The sequence below is a fragment of the Stegodyphus dumicola genome, chromosome 7, assembly GCF_044657685.1.
Source record: "Stegodyphus dumicola isolate Sdum_Otavi_A_Nest chromosome 7, ASM4465768v1".
NCBI lineage: Eukaryota > Metazoa > Arthropoda > Arachnida > Araneae > Eresidae > Stegodyphus > Stegodyphus dumicola.
In genome coordinates, this window is record NC_140774.1 from 61,040,714 (window position 1) to 61,065,311 (window position 24,598).

At 31.9% G+C, this 24,598-nt stretch overlaps 2 protein-coding genes across 8 annotated transcripts in view; both read left to right on the plus strand.

Annotated features, from left to right (window-relative positions):
• LRP1 (LDL receptor protein 1) overlaps positions 1-24,598 on the plus strand; it is a 627,804-nt gene that overhangs the window by 417,317 nt on the left and 185,889 nt on the right. For all 7 annotated transcript variants that reach the window (XM_085820318.1, XM_085820321.1, XM_085820322.1 and 4 more), the window contains 4 exons: positions 11,000-11,217; positions 18,387-18,575; positions 19,078-19,216; positions 23,214-23,434. In XM_085820318.1, the coding sequence (XP_085676444.1) occupies positions 11,000-11,217; positions 18,387-18,575; positions 19,078-19,216; positions 23,214-23,434 (767 nt within the window). The remainder of the gene's footprint in view (positions 1-10,999; positions 11,218-18,386; positions 18,576-19,077; positions 19,217-23,213; positions 23,435-24,598) is intronic.
• LOC146996208 (uncharacterized) lies at positions 237-7,611 on the plus strand. The gene has a single exon (XM_085820325.1). It carries the CDS (start codon positions 2,240-2,242, stop codon positions 2,870-2,872), a length of 633 nt encoding a protein of 210 aa, XP_085676451.1. The 5' UTR covers positions 237-2,239; the 3' UTR covers positions 2,873-7,611.

Consider the following 24,598-nt stretch of genomic DNA (forward strand, 5'->3'; position numbering starts at 1 on the left):
ACACAAGATGATCGCACAATTTATGCTGCTGAAGATGAGCTGTATTCAGGAGACTATCGTTCCTCTTTATCTGGACTGGCGTCTGTAAAGTTTTCCGTGGATTTCCGATCCACACAGCTTAACGATGAGTTGTATTCAGGAGACTGTCGTTCCTCTTTATCTGGACTACCGTCCATAAACTTCTCCATGGATTTCCTATCCACACAGCTTAACGATGAGCCGTATTCTCTTTTTCGAACTGATGTTCATAACTTTGTGGAAATTCAGAACCTGATGGTCTGTAATCTCTGCATGAATTTTCTCATCTGAACCGCTGCCACCATTTTAATAAAGCTGTAACGTCAGAACACCCATGTTGTGTGAAGGAAAAGACTGGTTGTCTTTTAAAATATTTCTTTAAAAAACTTAATAAGAAATTCTTGAATAGTAATTAAAAATAATCAAATCATTTCAGCCATAATACATACAAAGACCGCTCACGTGGCGATGATGGCACAATGTGTCTGCTTTCACTCGTTTACGGCATCAAAAGCTTATTACGCAAAGCTCTCTCCTCGTTTTGTTAAACACCTGCAAAGAGAATAATTAGTCCCTTATGTCCGGAAACCACATCAGGGGGGTTTCCGCTGCACCTTTCTTCCAAAGGTCTGCTGTCCATTCTGTCGCTGACAAACAGATAGTTCTCATTAAGGACCTGGAAGTCTGAGGGTGCATATGTCTGAACGTCACCATATATATATACACTGTATAACTTATGTGTAGATTCAGTTGCTAAAATTAAGAAATGGACTGTTTTGAAATAGGAAAAGGGAGGAGGAAGGAAGAAAAATGAAACAGAATATACAGTGAAAAATTATTACACTTTTAATTGTTAAAAAAATAAAATAATAGTAAATATATAAGTTACACATTTTATAATATAAACATTTATAAGAATAGCAAATATAAATAATTATTTTGTTTAAATTACGTAAAATACCTTATTATATATAAATCATAAATATATACAGTTAAAAGTCGTTAACCCGGACTCGTTGGGACTTTGGCGATTCCGGATTATAGATCTTCAGTTTAAATCTCGTAAGATGGCATGCAGAAATTCTAAAATTAAAAATATGAAACCGTAATTTATGAAATAAAGAACAATTATGATCTAAAGGGTATCAAAATTTACAAAAAAAAAAAAAAAAAAAAAAAAAAGGCTGAATATTTATTTGTTTACTTTATTAAACATTTCTTTCAATGTAAGTTGTTTAAGTTGCTTCATTTTATGTGATAATACTTTCTCTTTAATTCTATAAACAGACATAATTTTTTGTTCAGTTACAAAGTTCTGCTGTTCAAGTCCCGTAATTGCTGTGCGGAGAATACCGACTAACTTGTCAATCGAAATTTTTTCATTTTCACTAACCTCTCTGTTACCTTCTTCATGTCTTTATCCATTTTTTGAAGCAATTCCACTTTTTGTTTGTTGGACATCGAAACATACTTTCGTTTTGTAGATCCTTTGGGAGTTCCAGCATCGGAAATTCTATTTGACATAATCGAAAGTTCAAGTTTACTTTTATAAAATTGCTCTTACAGTCTTCAAAAAATAATAAGCCGCATCCAATTCAAAGATTAAGGAACAACGCAATCGAAGATTAAGAACATCAACTGAAATAGATAATTAGATAATTTTAGCTTATACTGTTTATTATACATTAAACGCGCATGCGAAAACGTATTCTGCGCTTGCGCACACGCATATGCGCAGTCGTAAAGGTCTTACACGTGCGCGCAAACGCCTATGAGCATGTATCAACGCGGTGCATGCGCAGAAAGTTTTTAGCTTTGAAGTCCGGATTATTGATCATTCCAGATTATGTGTGTCCGAATTAACGACTTTTGACTGCATTTTAAAAAATTTAAAATGCATAAAATTACTGAATATTAGCTAATATGTGTAAATATCTAATTTTGTCATCGATTTCATCATAGTTTCTTACATGATTCGCGACTACTAAATGTTACATATATGTGGCAACACACTAGTTGCTGGTCGAACTGAAGTGAAGTAATTGTCAGTTGATGTTGATTTTGGAAAAAACAATGTGCTATGTGAGCATGTTGTAATGAACTTAATTATAGATCAAGAAATATTAATATGATTATAACATGGCATAGTCATGTGGAGTAGTATTAGAACTAATTGCCAGGCAATCCCTTTGTGTTTGTTTTTCCTCTCAGCAGACACAAGATGGAATTTTGTCGCCCACCGCAAGGCCTAAGTTTCGATGGCAATGTGGCCGAAAGCTGGTGCAGATTCAAACAGCTATTCCAGATTTATATGAAAGTTTCAGGAAATGCTTCAAAAGATTCAGATGTGAAAGTTGCTTTATTTTTAAATGCCGCTGGTAAGGAAGCAGCCGAAGTGTTCAACGCACTCAATCTTTCAACTGGACATCAGGGCAACTATGAACAAGTGCTTGAATGGTTTGAAGCTTTCACGACGCCTAGAACAAATGTCATGGTGGAGAGATTTTTATTCAATAAGAGAAAACAAGAAGAAGGGGAACATTTTGATTGTTTCGTGACTGATCTGAAAAAACTTGTAAAATCTTGCGAATTTGGCAAGCAGAGCGACTCTGTCGTACGTGATCACATTGTCCTTGGAGTATCAGATGCCAGTTTACAGGAGAGGATGCTGCTAGAAAGTAATCTGAGTTTGGAAAAAGCAATTGAATTAGGGAAAGCAGCTGAATTGGGCAAAGCTCGTGCTCAAACGTTAAGAGAACACAATGTTGATAGCGTAACTAGAGGGAAAGTGAAGCAACATCAGGTAGGAGGAGCCAATGCATCCATAGCAATGAGGAAGCACAGAGGATATTGACGCTTCAAATACCGAGATCTCTTTATGTAAAAAATGCAACAGACATCATGTTAATGGACAGTGTCCGGCATATGGAAAAAAATGCTTTAATTGTGGCAAACTAAATCACTTTTCGACTAGGTGCAGACTGAAACACATCCAAAATGTTTCTCAGCATGATAACGCAGATGTATATAGTGAATCTGATGATGAATTCTTGAGAATTCCATAAATGTTCAAAGTACTAAAAGTGTGTGCTCAACATCATCTACAAAAGAGTGGACTAAAACTATAATTGTTGAAGGGACAACTGTGACTTTAAGTTGGACACAGGGTCTGAAGTGAACATTTTGCCTGTGAAAATTTACGAAACACTGAGTGCTAAGAACTCTAATCTTATTTTAAACAAGTGTGATGTTATATTAGAAGCATTTGGGGGGTCCAAGGTTAAACCTGATGGGTCGTTAATGTTACAATGTTCCTCAGATAGTGAGGATCATACTCTAGAGTTTTTAATTGTTTCTAGCAAGCATATACATCCATTATTAGGAATTGATGCATGTGTTAAACTTAATTTGATTCAGTTTATAAATAAGGTTGGAATCTTAAGGCAAGATCTTAACAAAGCTATAAAAAAGAGAACATGTGTTGATTCCAACTATTGAGGAGATTTTACCAAAGCTATGTAATAAATCAATGTACTCTGTTTTGGACTTAAAGGATGGGTTTATTCAAATGGCGTTAGATTGGGAGAGTGGTGATCTTTGTACTTTTAGCACACCATTTGGATGCTATAAATTCTTAAGGCTTCCAATGGGTATTTCCTGTGCACCTGAAATTTTTCAGAAACGCAATCTTGAAAATTTTGGTAATATACTAGGAGTATTGATCTATTTTGATGACAACCACGTGATAAAATTTTAGCAGAGGTCATCAACAGAGCTAAAAAACTCAATATTAAATTCAACAAGCAAAAACTTCAATATAGTGTTAGTGAGGTTAAATATTTAGGCCATTTATTTAATGTATCAGGCATGTGACCTGATCCTGATCGAATTAAAGCCATTACTGAGTTAAAGGAACCTCAGAATAAGCATGAATTACAGTGTGTGTTGTAAATGTGTAATTATTTGAGGAAATTTGAACCACATTTTTCAGAGAAAACAGCCATATTAAAGTAAACTTTTGAAAAACAAAGTAGAATGGCAGTGGTTACAGCTACATTCTAAAGCATTCATGGACTTAAAAAAATTAATTTGTAATGCACTTGTGTTACGAAAATTTCATAGCAGTAAACCTATCACTATACAGGCAGATAGTTCTAAAGATGGATTAGGTTGCTGCTTATTTCAGAATGGGCAACCAGTTGCTTTTTCGTCTAGGAGTTTAAGTAATGCAGAAAAAAACTATGCTCAAATTGAGAAAGAATTTCTTAATATTTTATTTGCTGTTAATAAATTTCACTATTACATTTATAGTAGAGAGGTAGATAAACGATGTGCTATGTGAGTGTGTTGTAGTGAACTTAATTATGGATCAAGAAATATTAATATGATTATAACACTAAATGTAAGTTTTTTTTTTTTTTTTTTTTTTTTTTTTGTTACTTCAGTAAACCCTGTATTTACAATAGCTAATAATAAACGTTGACAGGCTAAATCTTTTTTCAGTCCGTCAAATAAAAACCACATACTGGGATGGCTCCAATTAAATAATTAGTACCTTATGAAAGCTTACGTCAAGATTTATGGTTTAGGAGATTTTTCTGAGGCTCCTTCATAATGATTCCACTTCGATTGGAAACTGTGGTCTTCTAGAAATTTTTTGGTTCTAAACTTAAATAACTACATTCAAACATCAATTCCTATATATACACATCAAAAGTATGAAAAAATAGAGTAAAAAAAATTAACTATTGGCAGTTACAAGAATAAAAATGTCGTACGGGAGCAGTGGTATAAAATATTATAGTACATGCAAAATTTTACTATAGTTTTCATTCTTTTATATACCACATCTGAAAACGTTAATGTGAGCATTTGCCCAATAATTTTTTTTAAATGATTAAATAATTTTTCTTTTAAAAATTAAGTAGGTGTACGATGTTCAGATCAATTAATTATTGATTGATTAATGTAAGGATATTTCTACATATTTTATTTATCAGTGGGCTTATTTCCATGTGAGCATATATCTATGTGAGCTTTTTCCCATGTGAGCATATTTCTAAGTGAGCTTTTTTCTGTGTGGGCATATTTCTGTGTTTTTTTTTTTTTTTTTTTTTTTTTTTTTCCTGTGAACATTTATACCTGTTATCATTATTCTTTGATCATTATTCCTGTGAGCCTTTTTCCTGTGGGCATTTTTCCGGTCACCGAGAGGAGTAGTTGCAATAGAATGTATGGTCAGAACGCAGGTGATGAGAAGTTAAAGGATAGTTTTCCATTTTCACATTTAACACAAAAATGAGAGGAGATACTTCAGAAAACATTTTATTAGCAGAACATGTTCATAGAAATTGCTCAAAAGACTTTCTGCCAGCTATAATGCAGTCTTCTCACCTGCAGGATAGGGATTGATGCACATTTGCGAAGACACCGGGCATTTCCCAAATATCACTGGCAACAATTAGCGACTAGATCCATATCAGTTTCATCGGGGCACACGTAGATTAGGCTTTTCATATGGCCCCACTAGAAAAGTCCAAACATGAGAGATCCGGTGATCTTGGTGGTCAAGCTATGGGACCATTTCGGTCAATCCATCGTATTGGGAACTTTGCATTTAAAGTGTTAAGCACATCCAAGCTAAAGTATGCAGGCACACTATTGTTCTGGAACCACATTCTCGACCTGAATGGGTGTTGGAATCGGATGCTTGGCTGCAGCAAAGGATACTGTTTCACACAGCTGCTGATGGAAACACTTGAATGTTTTCCAATTTGGAGTGTGTCTGTTCAGAAACCAGTCTTGGTAAAGTCTCTGTGCCTCACTCCTATTTCCATCCACTACACCATGCACGAAGTGCATACATTTTGTGGTTCATATAACCAGCGATCCTCTTGGAAATCCACAGTAGAAAATGGCGCTGAGTGTGAGGACTGACCTTTTTATATCATTTCAGTGCCACTTAGTGGCTCACCGTTGCCATTGTGACCATACATTATATGACAAATATTGCTTGTATAGCTGCCTTCTATCACCCCCTAAAGTTTTGCCCACTTGTTCAGATTCACTCTGTATAACTGCATTTTTATCTTTTTGAATTAAGAGAAATTAAAAGATCCTCTAACATGAAAACGAAGAGATACTGCAAAATTTTCTCTCGTGCAGAAAACTTTTATGCATTATACTGCTCGGTCAAAACTTTATGACTTTTACAACATGAAAATGGGCTTCCCAATTTGATGTAGATGGCACTTGATAAATAAGGAGTGTTACTTATTAGCTGGCAAAGATTCTGGGCCATTATTGTGTCAGTTATATAGGCAATGGGGAAGGTTACTGATTTAAGTGATATGATTAAGATTAAATTGTGATATTCCAAAGGCTAGGATGATTTATCTCAAACAACATTGCTTATTAGATGTTTGTGAACTGCTCTTATTTGTAATTACGAAAAGCAGAAGAAGAATGGTGAAACTGGTAGTAAATGCTGATGCAACTGGACATCCACTAATGATTAATGAATGAAAACATTCAAGACTGACCTACTTGAAAAACACAAGCAGGTGACTGGAGGTGGCTCAACTGGCAGCTGAATGCTGTGCTAGTATAAATAGTACTAGTATAATACACAAATACTAGTATATGTGAGTGCACAGTTCATCAGATTTAGTTACATAGAGGATTCAATGACATATACCCCTGCCATGTGCATCTGATAACACAACATCAACATCATTTATGACTACAGTGAGCCCATTAACATTGTGACTAGACTTTGCAACAATGGAAAAGAGTTGCCTGGTCAGATGAATTATGATTTTTTTTACATCACATAAATGGCCATGTCAGGGTACATCTTCTCTTCAGAGAACAATTAACCGACACAGCTGTACAGGACATCAACAACTGATAGTGGAGGTATTAAATTTTAAGTCATGTTCTTATGGATGTTCTTGAGGCTTCTGGTTGTTGCTGAATACCAGATGGCAGCTGCAGACTATAAGAATGTCACTACTGATCACTTATATTCTTTCATGGCTTCTGTTTTCCCTATCATCATTTCAGCAGGAATCATCTATTCTGCAGAAAATCATCACATCGCCAGTGTGCTCCAGAAGCATCCTGATAAATTCCAGTTGATGCCCTAGCCTCCTGCTTCATTGGATATTGATTCTATTCAGTGCATCTGGGATGCTACTGAGCGCCAGCTCAGACACCAGCCACATCCTCATATAGGCATTGCGTGACCTCTTCTTGCGAATCTGGACACTTATCAGGGACATGCCTTGGTGTGCTGCATTTGTTTTGCATGCCAAAGATGGTGCAGCATAGCGTTCGGAGGGTGGTCAAAGGTCAAAATGTTTTGGTTTATCAGCATGTCATGTATGGTAATCCTCCAAATTATGTAAATAATGTTTTCAAGAACCTTTACCAACTTGAATTTGTAAATTGCTTAAATGTGTCTTCCTAATAAATTGTAGTATTTATCCTAATTGATAGGTGTGTTTTACATTTGTTTGTATGTATTAAGTGATATTATAAATGGAATAACATATCATGGAATTCTTTTTGAATAAAAAGTGACTTGTGACAGCTAATTTTGTTCAGTAGTAAGAGAGTTGCCACTGGAGGTTGCATTCATTATAAGAAGAGAGTGCTGATGCAAAAGTAGAAAATGCTTGGTAATTCATATAATAAAATAAATTCACTTCTTGATCAAAATATTTTGTTATAGATTTTATTTTTCCATGTTCACGTAAGAAAAATTTACCATAAAATTTGCCATACTGAATTTTACAAAATTCTAAATTTTCTTTATTTACATTCAAAACTGAATGCAGATTACAAACATTTGTGGTTTCAGCAACTGCAAATTATCAGAATTATATTGCATTTGGGGGGGAGTGTATCTTTGAATAAATAGGCAAATTGTCTATAGCAGTGATTCTCAAGCTTTTTTTGCCACTTGCAACACATCCTCCTTTTTCCAAAACTCAAGAAGTACGTATACATATATTTTAATTTAGATTGTTTTTTACATGTTTGTCATAATTTAAAGCAGGAAGAATTCAGAAAATGTGGATAAATTCCAAAACTTGAAAAAGTGTGTATTTAAGTTCATAAATTTAAACAAAAAATCTAACAGGTAAATAGAAGACTGACAGTTTTCCTCGCCTGACACTTGATTAAGAACCCCTGGTATATAATAATATATATATATATAACTTTTGCAAAATTTAAGGTTGTAGGGTTTCCTTAAGTTAACTAAGCTTTTATTCAAATTTTATTATTTTTCCTAAACTCCTCAATTTTCCATTGCATTTCCTTGCCAGGATGTAAATCTAAAGTTAAGTGAAGTGAGTATTTAATCTTTGAGCACACACGTATGCGCAAAATTTACAACAAATTCAGTTTTTAATGCACCTTTTTCGCATATCGAAGCTGAGACGTCTGAAGGTCATTTCTATTCCTCCTTTCTACCCTTCCCCACGTCATGGAATGTGCCAACAGGAAGTCATTTGACTTTTTTTTTTTTTAACTGTGCTTTTGTGCTACGTGGCAGCTTTTTCATGAAAGTTACGACGTGCGTGTGGTCGTGTTGTAAAATTTGGGAAAAATATTTTTTTTTCTCGAATATTTTGTAATTTTGTGTTATTAATTGGCATGTATTATTTTAATTTGAATACATTTGGCTCTGTAAATTTTATGTCGGTTTTCATGGCAAAAAAATATGTGCAAACAGCTGATTTTGCTCTGATTCTTCAAGAATTATCTGATGAAGAAAAGGAAGACAAGAAAACCTTTGGATGGGAGAACAATAGCAATTTCCATTCGTTATTTACTTTTATTTCTATTTTTTATAAATAAATAAAAACATTAAAGTGTATTTTTGTAACTAGTAAGAAGTAAATTTCCTTGCAGAAGTAAGTAATGCTAAACTTATTTTTTTCCTACCAAGGTGTTTTCCTTTTTTATTTGTCTATTCTTGTCTTTGATGAATATTAAAATTAGCTTTGATTTTAAAATATAATTATTAAATAATAAACTTTAAATTTTCTATAATGAAATACATCCATTGCATTTCAATCTCACTAACATAAGAACTTAAAAATAATTTACTTATATTTTGAATGTCATATCATTTGTATTTTGCAATAATAAGATTAATATTTTATTTCTTAACAAATTTATTGTCAATATTCGCTCATTTCTGTCATTTTTCGTGCCAAAAACGGTAAAATAATGGATGTCATAAAAAATACGACACACGCGTGATCATGTAAAATTGCCAAGCTCACGAGCTGGAAGGTTAAATGAGTGAATCTTGGGGTTTATTCAGAACATGTTTCCGCTAGCCAGAACACATTTCAATGCTGATCTTGCTGTTACGCTAATACGTCCCATGACCATTTCGAATAACTGTCACACCTGTTAGGTTTGTTGAGTGAATTTAAGTTAGCTGTAACTTAATGTGCTAATCCAGCACTATTCTATTTAGACTTTATGTTGTAACATAAATCAATGTGTTATAACATTGATTTATGTTATAACATTTTGAGTTCCACCACAAGTTCTCGGTGTTGTTGTAAAGTACTAAGTACGTGCCTTTCTGTTATTAATTGGGAATGATAAAGAGTTATTTTCACCCTTCTTCTGTGCTAGTGTTTACTTCATACTTGTGCAAAAATTTACCAGGTTCATATGTAGGATCTAGATTAGTTTATGTGGAAAAGAAGCGATAGATCTTATGAGGTATCTAATTCATTAGAATAAATTAGTGTGTGATAATATGTATAAGTAGAATAGTATGTTGTTTCACGCATGTTGTATATTTACTTATCGATTTTGTTCCATTCTTATACACTGTAATTAGCTGATTGATTAATTGGGAAGTATTTGCACAAAATGAAGGGTGTCATTTTAGGAAAGTTTCTATGTGCGCTATTGCACATGAGATAAGCAATTGTGCATAAGGCACTTAAAAAGTATTTGTCATTAGTTATCAATAAAGTAATTAACACATTAAATTGAAATTAGAACTAATTAGAAGGGTTATATTAGTACTAAAATAAAAGGTATATGATATGGAAGTGTAGTTTTACTGAAGATTGGCTGTAGTCAGGAAGTTAATGTACTTAATGTTAGTGAAATCTTCCCATGTCGCAGAAGATTAATCATATTTGCACATTTTAAAATGAAATCTAGGATATTAATGAGTGGCAGCAGTAGTAATATTAATAATATTATTGCTAAAATATTATTCATTTCAAATTTGTGGTTAGAAGTAAAAATTTAACATAATCACTGCTCTTTGTAAGATGGTTGAATGTAACAAGTTGAAATATTAACATTGCAAATAAAAAAAATTAACACACATCAACCCAGTTGCTTATTATGCACAGCCTCTGAGAATAAATATTATCAAATGGCAGAAATCATTCACTAAAACCAGCATAATTAACAAGAATGTATCATTCAAAAAACAACTCTTCAGGTGCATAGCCAAATGTTTTCCCTTAATTTCGTCAAGTTGCTTCTTCACTCAGCATTTAAATTCCATCAATTTTATATATCTGATGAGGCAAATGGAAAAAGCAAAAGTACAGGGCTGAACTAACACAAAATGTTACATGTTGATTTAAACTAAACTTTACATAAATATTAAAATAAACCTTACATGCCTTACAAGTAAAATCTGACAAAAAATGTCTTTTTTTCAGGTTCTGTGGACTGTCTTTGTAGGGATTTTAAATACAAATTTTTGAGTTTGAGTATTGAAATTTTTTTAGCTTAGGTGTGTTATGAATTTGTTTCTTTCTAAATGTTGATACTGAATGTCATTTTCTTTCATAAAATCATATTTGAAGACAGTAAAATGAATGAATAGGTTGTTGTTTAATGGCTGACTGGGAAACTGTGTATTCTTATAAATGAGCTGTTCTTATAAATGTACAAATAACTTGTTTTTTCAACTGGACAGTTACATGTATTGGACTGATTGGGGTGATAAACCATACATTGGGAAAGCTGGAATGGATGGCAGTCAGTTTACAAAGCTTATAAATGAGTCTTTGGGATGGCCAAATGCCTTGACTATTGACTATGTCACCCGAGAAATCTTCTGGGCAGATGCTAAAGAGGATTATATTGCTGTTGCTGATTTAAATGGAACAAACAGAAGGACTGTTATTGCTAGAGGTAATGTGAGATTACAATTTGTTTCTTAATTTTTTTCGTATCCGAAGTTTATATAATTTCTCTGTCATAAATTTGTGTATGTATTATTTTTCAGCTATAGAACAAAATTTTAAAATTGTTTTCTTATAAATTTAAAATAAGATGAATTTGTTTTCCCTAGAGGTTTTCTGTTTGAAAAAAATACAATTTTAATAATAATAACCACAGAAAAAGTGTAACTAATAAATAAAGAAAAGTATTTTCACTATTTACATTTCTTACCTGACTAAAAATTAGCTTCAAATCAAATTACCTTCAAAATTTCAAACTTATATATGCTAATAACCAGTTCATCATTGTCTCTTTTAAATATTCAGAACCTATGTCGTGTAGGCATGACACAACAGTACTATTCTTACCAGCCAGTGTCACTTAAACGCGAAGAGCTTCGATCAATCTCTTCAGCTCTGCGTCGTGTATGCATAACTTGAAAATGGAAGTTTTTTTTTTTTTTTTTTTTTTTTTTTTTTTTTTTTTGTAAATGCCAGTAGATTGTGTTTTAAATGGTAACAATTTTCACATCAATTAAGTCATGTGGCTTTTGTCCTTCATGCACCAGCAGCAGTTTCTGTTTTGTGCTTCTGGTTTTGATAGATTTATTGGTGTAAGCAAACTGGGAATCACATCTTGTTTAAGTTAAAAGGACACCAGCGCATCTGTTTATTTCATTAGGAGTTTTGGTTTTTGTTGTCTTCGTTTTTTATTCTTTGCATTTTGATTATTAGAACTTGGGAAAGTTCATTCAGCTCAATGTTTTCATTTATTTTTATTTTTTTTTTAAGAGAATGTGGGGAAATGCATCTAGTTGACTATAATGGGTGTAACCTCGCTGAATTTCTGTGATGGAAAAACTCAGCGAAGTTTTCCTTTTTTTATATTCATTTTGAAACTTAAAATAGAATTTCTTGGTTAATTGAAAAGTAATACAGTATTATTACAGAAGGGAAAAGACGTCAGCTTTCCTGATGTGTGATGCATCTTACTTGCTCAGCGAAAAAAGCCATCATTGTCCTATGTGTTGATCCTCGTGTGGAATTATTCCATGCACAGCAGAATTATTAAATTGGAATTTAATTACCTACAGATAATTATTGCTTAATTTTCTTTTACATTTCGTATTTGTAATTTTGTTTTCTTGTGTATAGTATTTGTTTTCATGTGTATAGGATAATTTTAGTATTTCACATAATTCAATTATTTCCATTAATGTGATATGTTTTATATTAATAAATATTAAAAATTAGTATATAAAGTACGTAACTTCAAAAATCGAGGTCATTACATTACAATGCTGTTTATACATGCTTTTTTTTTTTTTTTTTTTTTGTAAAAGTAGGCTTAACTGCTAAAAATGCCTGGGCCGGTGGCAATGTTCCATTTTGGCGGGTTCGGTCCCGCGACTTCACTTCATCCTTTGCATACTGGTCCTCAAGGGTTTAACAATATTCTCTTCTGATAAATAAAATTGTACACTGTTTTCAGTTTCACAGAAGTTATAAGTTGATTTTTAAAGTTACAAAATATGCTGCATTTCTTATTTTCATTATGCTTTAATTTCCCTTCCCCCGCTTTTTTTTTTTTTTTTTTTTTTTTTTTTTTTTTTTTTTTTTTAGCTTTGAAATATTCATTTAAATTACAATAAAATTTTGTTTTATTAAAGTGTCTGACGAAATAAATGAATGAATGAAATAAAATGTATTGCTAAGTCAAACAGTATTATATAAATGCAAAAGTTGTTTATGATTTTTTTGAATGAATTTGCTTCATTATTATTAATGTTTTAAATTTTAATTAGTTGATTGTTTTAAATTAAATTGAGTATTTGAGTATAATGACCTATGATTAAACATATCTAACTTTTGTATTTATAAAGTAAATGTGAAATTTATCAGAATTTGTGATTTAGTGTGATTAGAACTTTGTGATTTAGAACATTTTTAGTGAAAATTGATGAAAAGTAAGTATTAAAAGATAATTCTTTTAAGTAGTGTGATACACACTATCCAGTGACCCACTGCATGTTGTTCAGAATTCCGTACGTTCTCCTGGCTCGTATAAATACCTACTCACTCACTTAGTAGCATTTGTCTCATTCAGGCAGTTGAGTCATGTCACAAACTGAAGAATATGCATATTTTTCTTTTGTTATGTTTTTTAAACCTTTACTTCAACACTGTATTCTGAAATTTTTAATTCTACCGGTCTCCACAAAGAGGAAATAATTGGTAGAATAAAGGAATTTTCACAAGAGTTTATACTTAAGTATACATACCTTGATGTGTAAATATTGTAATGTTCATTTAGAAAGCCAAAAGATGAAAGGATGAAAATGAAAAAAGAATTTGTTCAGGATATGAAAAAATGTGTTTGAAAGCCAATATTCTGCTGCATAAATTAGATCACCCAGCTGTACCTGATTATTTAATATTAGTAATATAATATTTGGTTCATATAATTTATATCTGGAGATACATTGACATGTGAATAGATACCATTTTGCATGTATTTTGAGAAAAACACAGTCAAATAATGACTAGAAAATGAGTTTTTAATTTTAGTGGCCGATGAAAGATAAGTTTTTTCCCTCATATTATTGCAGTAGAAGCACTTTGGTTTTTTCAAGATTGGGCAAAAACTTAAAACTACCACCCTCGCTCATTTTTCTTCAAGTTTCTCTATCAAGTTTTATTTTTGTTAATGAACACAGATTTAGGATAAAGTTTGATGTAAAAAGTAAAATCTATTTTATACTAAGAAATTCTGTATATGCTGTTTTTTGTTATAAAGAAAGGTGCATATCTGAAGTTACATAATTAAAAACCTGCACGATGCCTCCCAGGGGAAGAGAGTTCCTGCCTCTCCAGTGAGCTTGCCTCAAATTCTGCCATGAGTGCTTCTAAGCCTCCAGTCCTTGCCACCATTTATTTTCTAATCTAGGGGAGGAGCCACTCCCTAAGCTTCTCAACATTCATTGTCATTGCATACAGAATACAAGTTGTCACTAAATGGCAAAGATTAGTTCCTGTCTTGTTTTTCATATTTCCTGGTTCATAAGTAATTTTAAGTTCTTATCTGGCTTGTAGTACTGTTGAAATTATTATGGCATTAATAATGAAAATTAAAATTCTAGACCTGTTGTCATAAGTTTGACCATAACATTGTCCAAAATCCAAACCATCAAGTGTCAATTTTTCCACAACCCATTGAAAAAGGTATTTTGTCTTTCAACCAGCTTCTATGAAATCAATAAAACTTTCCTGTATTTCACACTCATCGCCACATTTTGTTTTAATGTATTGAATCACCTAAGCACATCTGGATTGTAGTCAAACAGTATTGTCTAGTGTCTGGCTTCCGTAATGTTTAAAATGCCATTTCAAACAGTTTTCACCATTATGTCAATAATTTTATTCTGGGTTGCCTTTAATAAATGTGTCAGTCCCTTTTTCAGGTGCTGTAACTGCTACTTAAGAGTTTAATTATGTTTGGCAGCTAGAGACATCAAATTCGAAAAATCTCTTTGACTAGGCCAAAAATACTCTGTAAGCAGGCTGTTGGAGTCTCATCAGACAATGGAAAGAAGGTTTGTTATGAGATACAATACAGCATCTATGACTATTTGCAGGATCTCTTCATTTTTCTTTCTGTGTGTGAATTAGTTGTACAATGCCATGATCGATGCCTTGGCACGATATCATTTGTCATACTCGATACTTGAATTTTCCACTTAATCATGCTCTCTTTGTGGATTTCAAATGTTTCTTGCCCATTTAATCTTTCGGGAACTTCGAAATACAGAATCCTGTAGTGCACAGTGCTGATGGAGCAGCAGCAACATATTTCTGGTAAATCTTGCAGGGTGTACAAAAAATTATGTTTTGGGCTTTAGAATGCATAAACCGAAATCTTATTATTTGCCAGTGTTCTGTACCATGCAGAAAATGTCAAATGCCTGCTGTCACTTTCAGTGAACCTAAAAGTACATTTTTTTAAAGTTTTCCAGCTAATAATACAACTTGACTGCTTAAGGAAGATAATTGCTGATTGTTCTTTTTTTCTATAACTCACCAACTGTGTGGATCTGCCAAATCAAAAGTTTTTGTCTTCCAGCTGTTCACCCCAAGTAAGGAGATTCTTTACATTCTGGCTTCACATCCTCTGGCTATTCATTTGAGATTGATGCAGAAGTGCTCTCAAGTGCTGACTCATAAACTGGGTATGATAGATTAAGATTCTTCATCTTGGTCATGCAAATTGCAAGAAATGTTAATATCTCTAGAAGCTTTGCTTCATTGGAAGTTGCAGCAGGATCTCACGATTCACTTCTACCATGAAGCTTTTTTTTCATCCTAGCTACTATTTGTTTTCCCTGTTCACTTCTATCTTTGGCTGTATTTTCTATATTCTGCTTCTGAGGGGTCTTTTCTAGGAGTGCTTGTGATGTCTTTTACCCTAAATACAATTCATTAGGACTTGCCTTAGTAAGAATAACTACAAACTAACATAATTACTCTTGACAGTCCTAGAGCTCTAATGTAGGAGCTGATATATAACTAAATGGTCGCATCTTGTGAAATATAGTGTGGCCATGTTTAAAAGTCAGCATATTTAAGAAAGAGAACAAAATAAACCCCAAAAATAAAAAGAATAAATCCAAAAGGCAGGCTACCATTCCAACTAAAGTCCAAGGTCAAGCTAAGTTGTTGACTGGCTATAAAAAATCTAAATGCCTTGCTTCCTTTCTTTTAGACAGAATATTATGTTTACATACACATTTTATTTTTGTTATTTTACATGCAACTGTTCTAAACATAATCATTTCATTCTTACAGTTTAATATTGTGAGATTCAAAAATTAATTCACACTCCACACATAGGAAAATTGTGACTAATGTCTTGAGCAGCATTGATTATCGAGATGCTGGAACAGAGTCCATGTTGATGTTCCATTGTATATGCTTGACGTACATTAATTTGAATTAATTCATTGGTCCAAAGTTATGGAAAAGTTATGGTCCAAAGATGGTCCAAAGTTAATTTTTGTTAGTGTGGCCTTAGAAAATAGTTGTAGTGCTTCTCTATTTTCCAAGAGTCATTACATGGAAATAAGACAGCCTGAAGCGATCATTCTATTTCTCATTTGCCACTGCACCTCCACTGACACTTCAGGCATCACTGACAATATCAAACTGACATTGTCAGTGACAGAGTACCTGTGTTGTCCTCTTAAGAGAGGCTTATCATATATTTACAGCTGTAATCTGTAACAGTTGTTTGGCTTTACTTAAGTTTCTTTTAACTGTTTGTTCCTTTAAAAGGGTTTTTGTTATTTAATTATAAATCTTCTTGGCTTTAAAACTACTAATGTTGTTGCAAATTTAGACAACATTCTAAATACATTCCAGCCCCGTGCTTGAATTTGCCATCCAAAATAGAGACCTTGGCTTGGTTTCCTCTCATCTGAGATTGTGTATTAGTAATTTGTTTACAGAAACAGTGAATTGTATTTCCTCAATTAATTATTGTTGTTTAATTTTTATTCATTTATTTATTTTTCAAATAAATGCAAAATTTTCATTTTTGACTTTTTATTTTCTCCAAATTTCCATTTTGTTAATATGGAAATTACTTATATTTCTACCTATGATTGCTTTGGTCTGTAGTTACTGTAAGTCTCTTATGGACTGTCAATCTACATTGTGACTTCCATGATACAATACCATTTCTTTCACTTAGCAATGATATTTTACACCACCTCTCATTTTATCCTCTCCTCTTTCATATTATTTAAATATTTGAAGTAAGTATTTTATTCTTTTTTATTGCAATTTTGACTTTCTATATAGTTGTAATACTTTATATTGTTTTTAGAATTGTATTGATTATTTTTAGAATTTTTTATTTTTATGGTCTATTTTGTGTTTAATCTAATTTGTGGCCACATATCTTCTATTTAAATATTTATTTGTTGCATAGAATTGTAGATCTTTTAATTCTGAGTGCACAGGCTGTGGAATTATAAAAATAGCTCAATTAGAAGTTGTGATTTAGACAGTTTCGTTCCTAAAAGGCCATCATGTCAATTTTTGTTGCCAAGTTGCCAACATTTGGCATTTTTTTGCCAACTTGGCATTTTTCTGGAACATTCATGAAAGTGCATTTTTAAAGCCCTGTGACTGATTCTTCCAGTAGTTTCCAGAGCCTCATGCTGCAGGGTATAAATATGGGTCATATAGCTAGGGAGTTCAGTTATGAATCTGCTTTGAGATCTAGTGGTTAGCTGAGTTGTGAGTTAGGATTTACCTTGAAAAGGATTTGAGGGACTTAACAATTTATTTTGTATGCTAAAGAGAAATTGCTAAATATCTGTGTTCTTCTTGAATTAATTTCAACTATTGTTGTGCTCGGTTTACGCTCTATTTAAATTTTTCACTTCTTCCTGTTTTTTTGGACTAATTATTTAAAGAAAGATCAACGATTCTGTAATTGGAACAGTATGCTTTCAATTTTATGATCAATGCTTTAAATGTGTGCTTAATAAGAACTGTTTCTACCAATTTAAATTCCATTAATTCATTATTGAGCCCTTATGTCAGAAGAACCTTTATGCAGTATGTCAAAGAATATCAATTTGATCTCTGTTTTGTCATTTTTAGAAACTTAATGGTAGATTAGGTTGTAAGCTTTATCATGATGAAATTGTAACTCGTTGATTATTTTTTATCTAAAGAGACAAAATTACTTCTTCAAATTATCTATTAAAACATTATTTTGATGATCAAAAAATTTTATTGTAATACTTTTAAATAGTATAATAAAGGAAATTGTATAATTATATAACTTATCAAAATAAAGTAGTAATTCCCTTTTGAAATATGATAAGATTTTAATAGTTTAACTAACCACATAAAAGCTGTATACTATTAAGCACTTATATTTTGAATAAAAAAATTTTCAAGTTATATTTTTGAGCTCTGTGAAAACATTATGTTTTATATGTGTGTGTTCTTTGTGTGTGTGTGTGTGTGTATGTATGTATGTCAAATATAAAAAGTATTTTTTGGCTATATTGAATCAGTATTACCTGATATTAAAATATATATTTAAAAGTAAAGAGGACTTTTTTATAGGACCTTATGATGCTGTTCATCATATATTTGCTTTGACGGTTTTTGAAGACCAGCTGTATTGGACAGATTGGGTTACTAAAAGTATCGAAAGATGCCATAAATACCATTGTGACAATTACACCACAATAGCAACTACCACTCATCGGCCAATGGATATTCAAGTATTTCATCCATATAGGCAAATACAATGTGAGAGTCATATTTTTTATTTCACTACAGTTCATCTGGTATATAGATGTTAATGTGCCATATATGTGAATTTGAAAGTGCAGTGGTATAATTATTTGCTTCATGCATAGACAAAATATATTTGAAAAGTTAAAATAATAAGCAGAATCTTATAATTTTTTAATGATTGTTTTTCCTTTGTTATAACATTAAAAATAATGAATTTTCATTATTAAATATTTAAAATGTTAAAAAGTAATTTTGTTTGCTACTCAGCATTTATTCATTACTTTTTAGCATGCAATTATTATACGTAACTGAAATCATAATATTTTTATTATCATAAATGCGTTAATAATTACATTGTTACGAATGCAAAATTACTGAAGCAAAATTATCATATATAACTAATTTATTTTGCATTACTAGGTATTTATTAAGCACAAAATATGTGTATTGATATTACATTTGTTTTATTTAATTATTAATGTTTAAATGTAAAGTGAGAGTTATTACTTTCCAGTGAAGACACTAAATCCATGCATGGCTGCAGAGTGTACCACTCTTTGCCTTTTAAAACCAGGAGGTAATGCAACATGTGCTTGCCCAGAGAATTATGTTTTAGAAGAAGATAAAAAATCATGTAGAAATAACTGCACCAGGTGTGTACAAGAATGCTTTTAATATCTACTTTCAATTAATCTTCTGTTGAAACAATGCTTGCAAAGAAAGTATTTCTGTTATTAAATTTGTATTAATCTGAATTTTAGTATATCTAGCAAACAGAATTTTTTCATTTAGCGTGCTGGATTTAAGTAATATCTTTCAAAAGTTTTCAAAACATTATTACTTTTTTTTTTTTTTTTTTTTTTTTTATGTTTTCTGCTGCCTGCTGCACCATGAATGAAATATTGTTTAAATTTTAGGCTTTATCTTTTTTTTTTTTTTTTTTTTTTTATTGTGATACATTTTAGGGTACTAATTCTTCTGATCCTTTAATGTCTCTACTAATGTATAAATTGTCTGCATTATACTCAGTCATAAAAAATGTCAATGAATAGATCAACTGAAAGTTTTGTGTGTACATAAACTGTGATTATAGATTTGTGATACATAGACTGTATATGGACTGGAATAGAATAAAGTATTTCCTTCCTCCTTTTTTCATGCCTTCGTGTAACTGGAAGCATGCTCAACATGTATTCAGGAGGTCTGGAGTTTAAATTCCAACGAGGGCATTGCAAATTTCTTGAATTTCCTGACTGTGAAAAATTCTAAAAGACTCAACCAGTGGTGCCCAAACTAAAAAGGTGGCGTACGATAATTCATCACTACTAGAATTTGAAGAATATGTTCTTTCCTTCTTAGTCACCTTTTAAAAGAGGGGAGTATATAAGGTATTTTCTCCCTCCTTTCTTGATATCCTTTTTGTGTAACTGGAGGCACACTTGATGCATATCAGGAGGTCCAGAGTTCGAATCCCAACAACAGCATTGGGGATTTCTTTAATTTCCTTGATGAATTCAAAAAATTCTAAAAGACTCTAGGAGGTGGTCAAACATATTGAATATCAGTACTAATATCCGGAAAAATCCCAAATCCGGAATTGCCAAAGTCCCAACGTAATAATCTGGAAAATCTGACTGACAGTTTTACCTAAAACATCAAAGAATTTTAAATGATAAAAGAGTACATGTGCTGCCTATTTATTTTATAGCATGACCATGGCTGAACATAAAATGTCAACTACAGCAGAGAGAAATCATGGGACACTGTGCTCATTTTGCTGTCTTTATTTTTAGATATAATTTGAAGAACTTTAGCCAGTAGAAGTTCTTGAAGATTTGTTTGTTCCATTTAGTGAGCAGATTTTATATCCAGGCAAAATAATATTGTTACTTGGGAGAAATATTTGTTGCAAGACTCTTGTGCACAAGAGGTCTGTTGAAAGAAATGTGCAGCTACATCTTGAAAATTTAAGTTTTTTTTTTAATTAAATAAGTTTTCAAGTAATTTATTACCATTAACTTATAACTAAATGAAGTTATAACTGTTCCCCCACCCCATTTTAAATATAAGATTTGGTTTTATATTGTTTATTTCTTTAGCATTAATTTCTAAACTAATAGGCATATCATAACTGTTTAGTTTAGAATTAACTATTAAACTGAAATTTGCATATAAAAATCAGATTTCAGTTTCTTTTTAATATTAAGACTTTTGTATTTTTATTTATTTATCTCACTTTGGGGGGTTATTGTTACTTTTTCCCAGTTGTTGAAACTTCATATATATGTGTACAATTTATAGGCGGCTATTATCATCATCAACAAGCCTTTTTTTTTTTTTTTTTTTTTTTTGTGTGTGTGTGTGTGTGTGTGTGTGTGTGTCATCCAAAAATTTGATGTAACGTATGTATAGCATCTAAAAATATGGTATAGAACTGCTTTTGAAAATTAACTGTTAAGCTTGGATATACATTATCAGTGAAACAATCCACAGAGCAACATGTTATCATTTGATTAATTAATATAAGGTTTCTGTAATACATTGCAAAGGTTCTGTACAGATATATAGATATATATAGAGAGAAAGATCAGAGTTATATTTAACAGATACTCCTTTACTTTGAATGAAATTGATTTTGTTTTGCATGCTTGTAACAGATGATCTACTTCAACTTTTGAGACCAACCATAACACATTCACAATAAAAAGCAACACGAACAGTTCTATCACATCTCTTGATCCAAACACTCTTATTTCTCATTTGTTCTGAGTCAGTAAATTTTCTATTTCGCATATTCAAAAGTTTTGTCATGATGTGTATAATAAGAGCAAATGACAGAAAAGAATGTCCCCCCTCTTCAGTATGAAAAAGTGCTGTCCAGTACAAAGTCCGAAATCTGTACACATTGTGACTTTGGCAATTCCGGATTTGGGATTTTTCCGGATATTAGATCATCAGTTTAAATCTAGTAAGATGGCATATAGAAATTATAAAATTAAAAATATGAAATCGTGATTTATGAAATACTGAAGTATTTATGAACTAAACGGTATCAAAATTTACAGAAAAAGCTGAATATTTATTTGTTTACCTTATTAAATATTCCTTTCAGTTTAAGTTGCTTCATTTTTTGTGCTAACACTTTCTCATTAATTCTGTAGACAGACATAATCTCTTGTTTAGTTACATTGTTGATGTCCTGAAACTGCTGTTTCGAGAATTCCGACTAACTTGTCAATCAAAATTTTCTTGTTTTCAGTAACTTCTCTGTCACTTTCTTCACTATCGGTAGCGGTGGATCTAGAACCATACTACAGATTTTGCCATTCGTTAATTGATTGATGATTGAGAGGCATTGTCATCACAATGGAAAACTTCTTTTATATCTATCATCTTCATTTATTACCGCTTCATATTTCTTTACAAAATCTATTAGTTTTAATTGAAAAATTTCACCTTTGTTTTGCGATATCCAAAAACCTCTAAAATTCTCGGATGTCATCATCAAATTTAGCTGTCCTTCACTATGCATATTTGGCTATGCATCATAAGGTTGGCAACTAACGACAAGTTGTTCCCTTAAATTTTATATTGCTTCTATCACGCACTGAGACAATTAAGCTTGAATTTGTATTAGTTATTTGTTATACTTATGTTTTTTTTCTTGCACATGCTTAAGGCTTATCAGAGTTCTGAATAAATAAATTCCCACATATACTTAAGCCTTATAGTGGGCCGGCGCTAGATATCTTACCGCTTGATGCAGTGTCTGTGGGTTCTAAATTCTGTGCCTATACGAGCCCTCGCACTGGTTCTGGTTTATGTGAAAAATCAGTTATTCTTAATTCAAAAAGCCTTAAATGTAATCTTTGGGTCTATGAGTATCATCAACAAAATCTATTTATAGCATATGGAAAGAAATTTTTTCTCATCAACAATTTTCAGCACATTTAACTTAAATCTGTAATCTTAGCCAAGCGTAATGTCAGCATAAAATGTTACTATACTCCTTTATTATTCAATTACTAACATAAAAAAAATTGTTTAGGCATCACTACATGAGTCATTACTCACATTTTTCATGTTTTGATAAACATGCGATAATGAAAGGAAAGTATAATAAATAATGATTCGCCAGGTTGACGTCAGATCAACAGTGTATCTATGTGGAATGTTCCAAGAAGATATGCAGCAATGGAGCCAAATTACTGATCATACAAATTTATGCTAAAATGATTGTTTCTTCAATAGCAAGGTATTTTATTTAGTGTCAAAGTAAAATTAAGAATTGGGTCTCTCCAGATGTTTTATTATGCACAGAGGGGGGAATCAAATGCGCATGTGTAAAGCCTGCGAAAAAAACTTTGTTGGTGGTTTTGAGGTCCGTATTTTAGATCATTTCAGATAATGGGCATCTGGATTTCGGACTTTGTACTGTATATGAAATCTGACTTAATTTGTAGGCTGAATTAACTTCTGGCACTTTGGCAGCTTGGCAACCTGTGTAATCATAAAGCATTTATAGTTTTCCGATATGGAAACGGTGTGAAACTTTTTATGCAGTATTTGCTGATGTTACGTACATAACATCATGTAATTTGAAAATTACATCTACTATTTCTTTATGATTTGTGATGCATCATTTTGCAGCTCACAGTTTATATGTGCTGCAACGTATAAATGCATACCAAGTTGGTGGTATTGTGATACCCAAGATGATTGTGGTGACATGTCAGATGAGCCTCCTGACTGCCCACCCTTCCACTGCAGTCCTGGCCAATTTCAGTGCAGCAATGGTAATTGTATTCAACCTAATCAAATCTGTGATCGTGTCTCACAGTGCCGAGATATGTCTGATGAAAAAGACTGTGGTAAGAAATGTTATATATTTTTTTTATAAATATATAGAATATTTGTTAAAAATATGATGTAAAAATTAAGTCATTTAGAAGACTTCAAATTATTTATTACTATTTAATTTCCTAAAATATTTATTAGCTCTTCTTTTACGTACTTTTCTGTGTGGTTGATATTTCTTTGCTTTTGCTTTCATTGTACATTGTGGTACGTTCGCAAAAGCACAACAGTAAAACTTTCAGGAAGATTTTTTAATCCAAAGGGGCAATTTGCCCAGAAGGACTATTAATTTCATTTTGGTATTTTGCATTGAAAATGTCAGTTCACTTATCAAATTGTTGCCACCAAACATTAGAGCCTTGTATTATATTTAAAGAAGTTAAATGATAAAGAATCTACATAAATGTATGTATTTTTTTCGCATTGTGATAAAACAATGGTACCTAGAGCCATCAATTTTGAATAACGTATGTTTCCACCCGAATATGGGCATCTGGAAACTCAAATTTGGAATTTGTTTTATTATCTATTTCATATTTTATAAAACTTTAACGAATTTTTGATTAACAAACTCGATTTCAAAGTGAGCAATTGTCAGCACTGTATGGGGGGGGGACATTTTTATCTCCAATGCACGAAATGGTGTATTAGAAATTCTAAAGATATGCTCATTTAAAAATTATTTTGGGATATTTCTGTTGAATTGAATTTTATTGTTTAAGTGCGAAGAACATGATATTTAATAAATGAAGGTTAACACACAAAATGTTAAGAAAACACCCACTTGGGCACAACGTACATTCTGAATGCTTTCAGATTTTTATTTATTTATTATTATTATTTTTTTTTTTTAATTTTTTGACTGGGAATTTTGTTTTGTGTATTCATTTAAATTTTTTTTATTATCTGTGTTTCTTTTGTATATATGTTTCATCATGTCGCTGACCAGTCCGAGCGAAAGCATCAGTGAAAACCAGATTGTGCATGTAGGTGTTAAGCCAATTTTTTTTAACTTACATGTACTATTTCTGCATTTTTACTAAAGAGTATTTTTAATTTATTATTTGAAATGCAATTCATTACAACTCACTAGCTGCAGTTTCTCTGTCATAGGTGTTGTGGTTTTGCTCATTGAATATGTGTGTTTGGGGAAACATTGTGCGTTATGTTTTAATAAG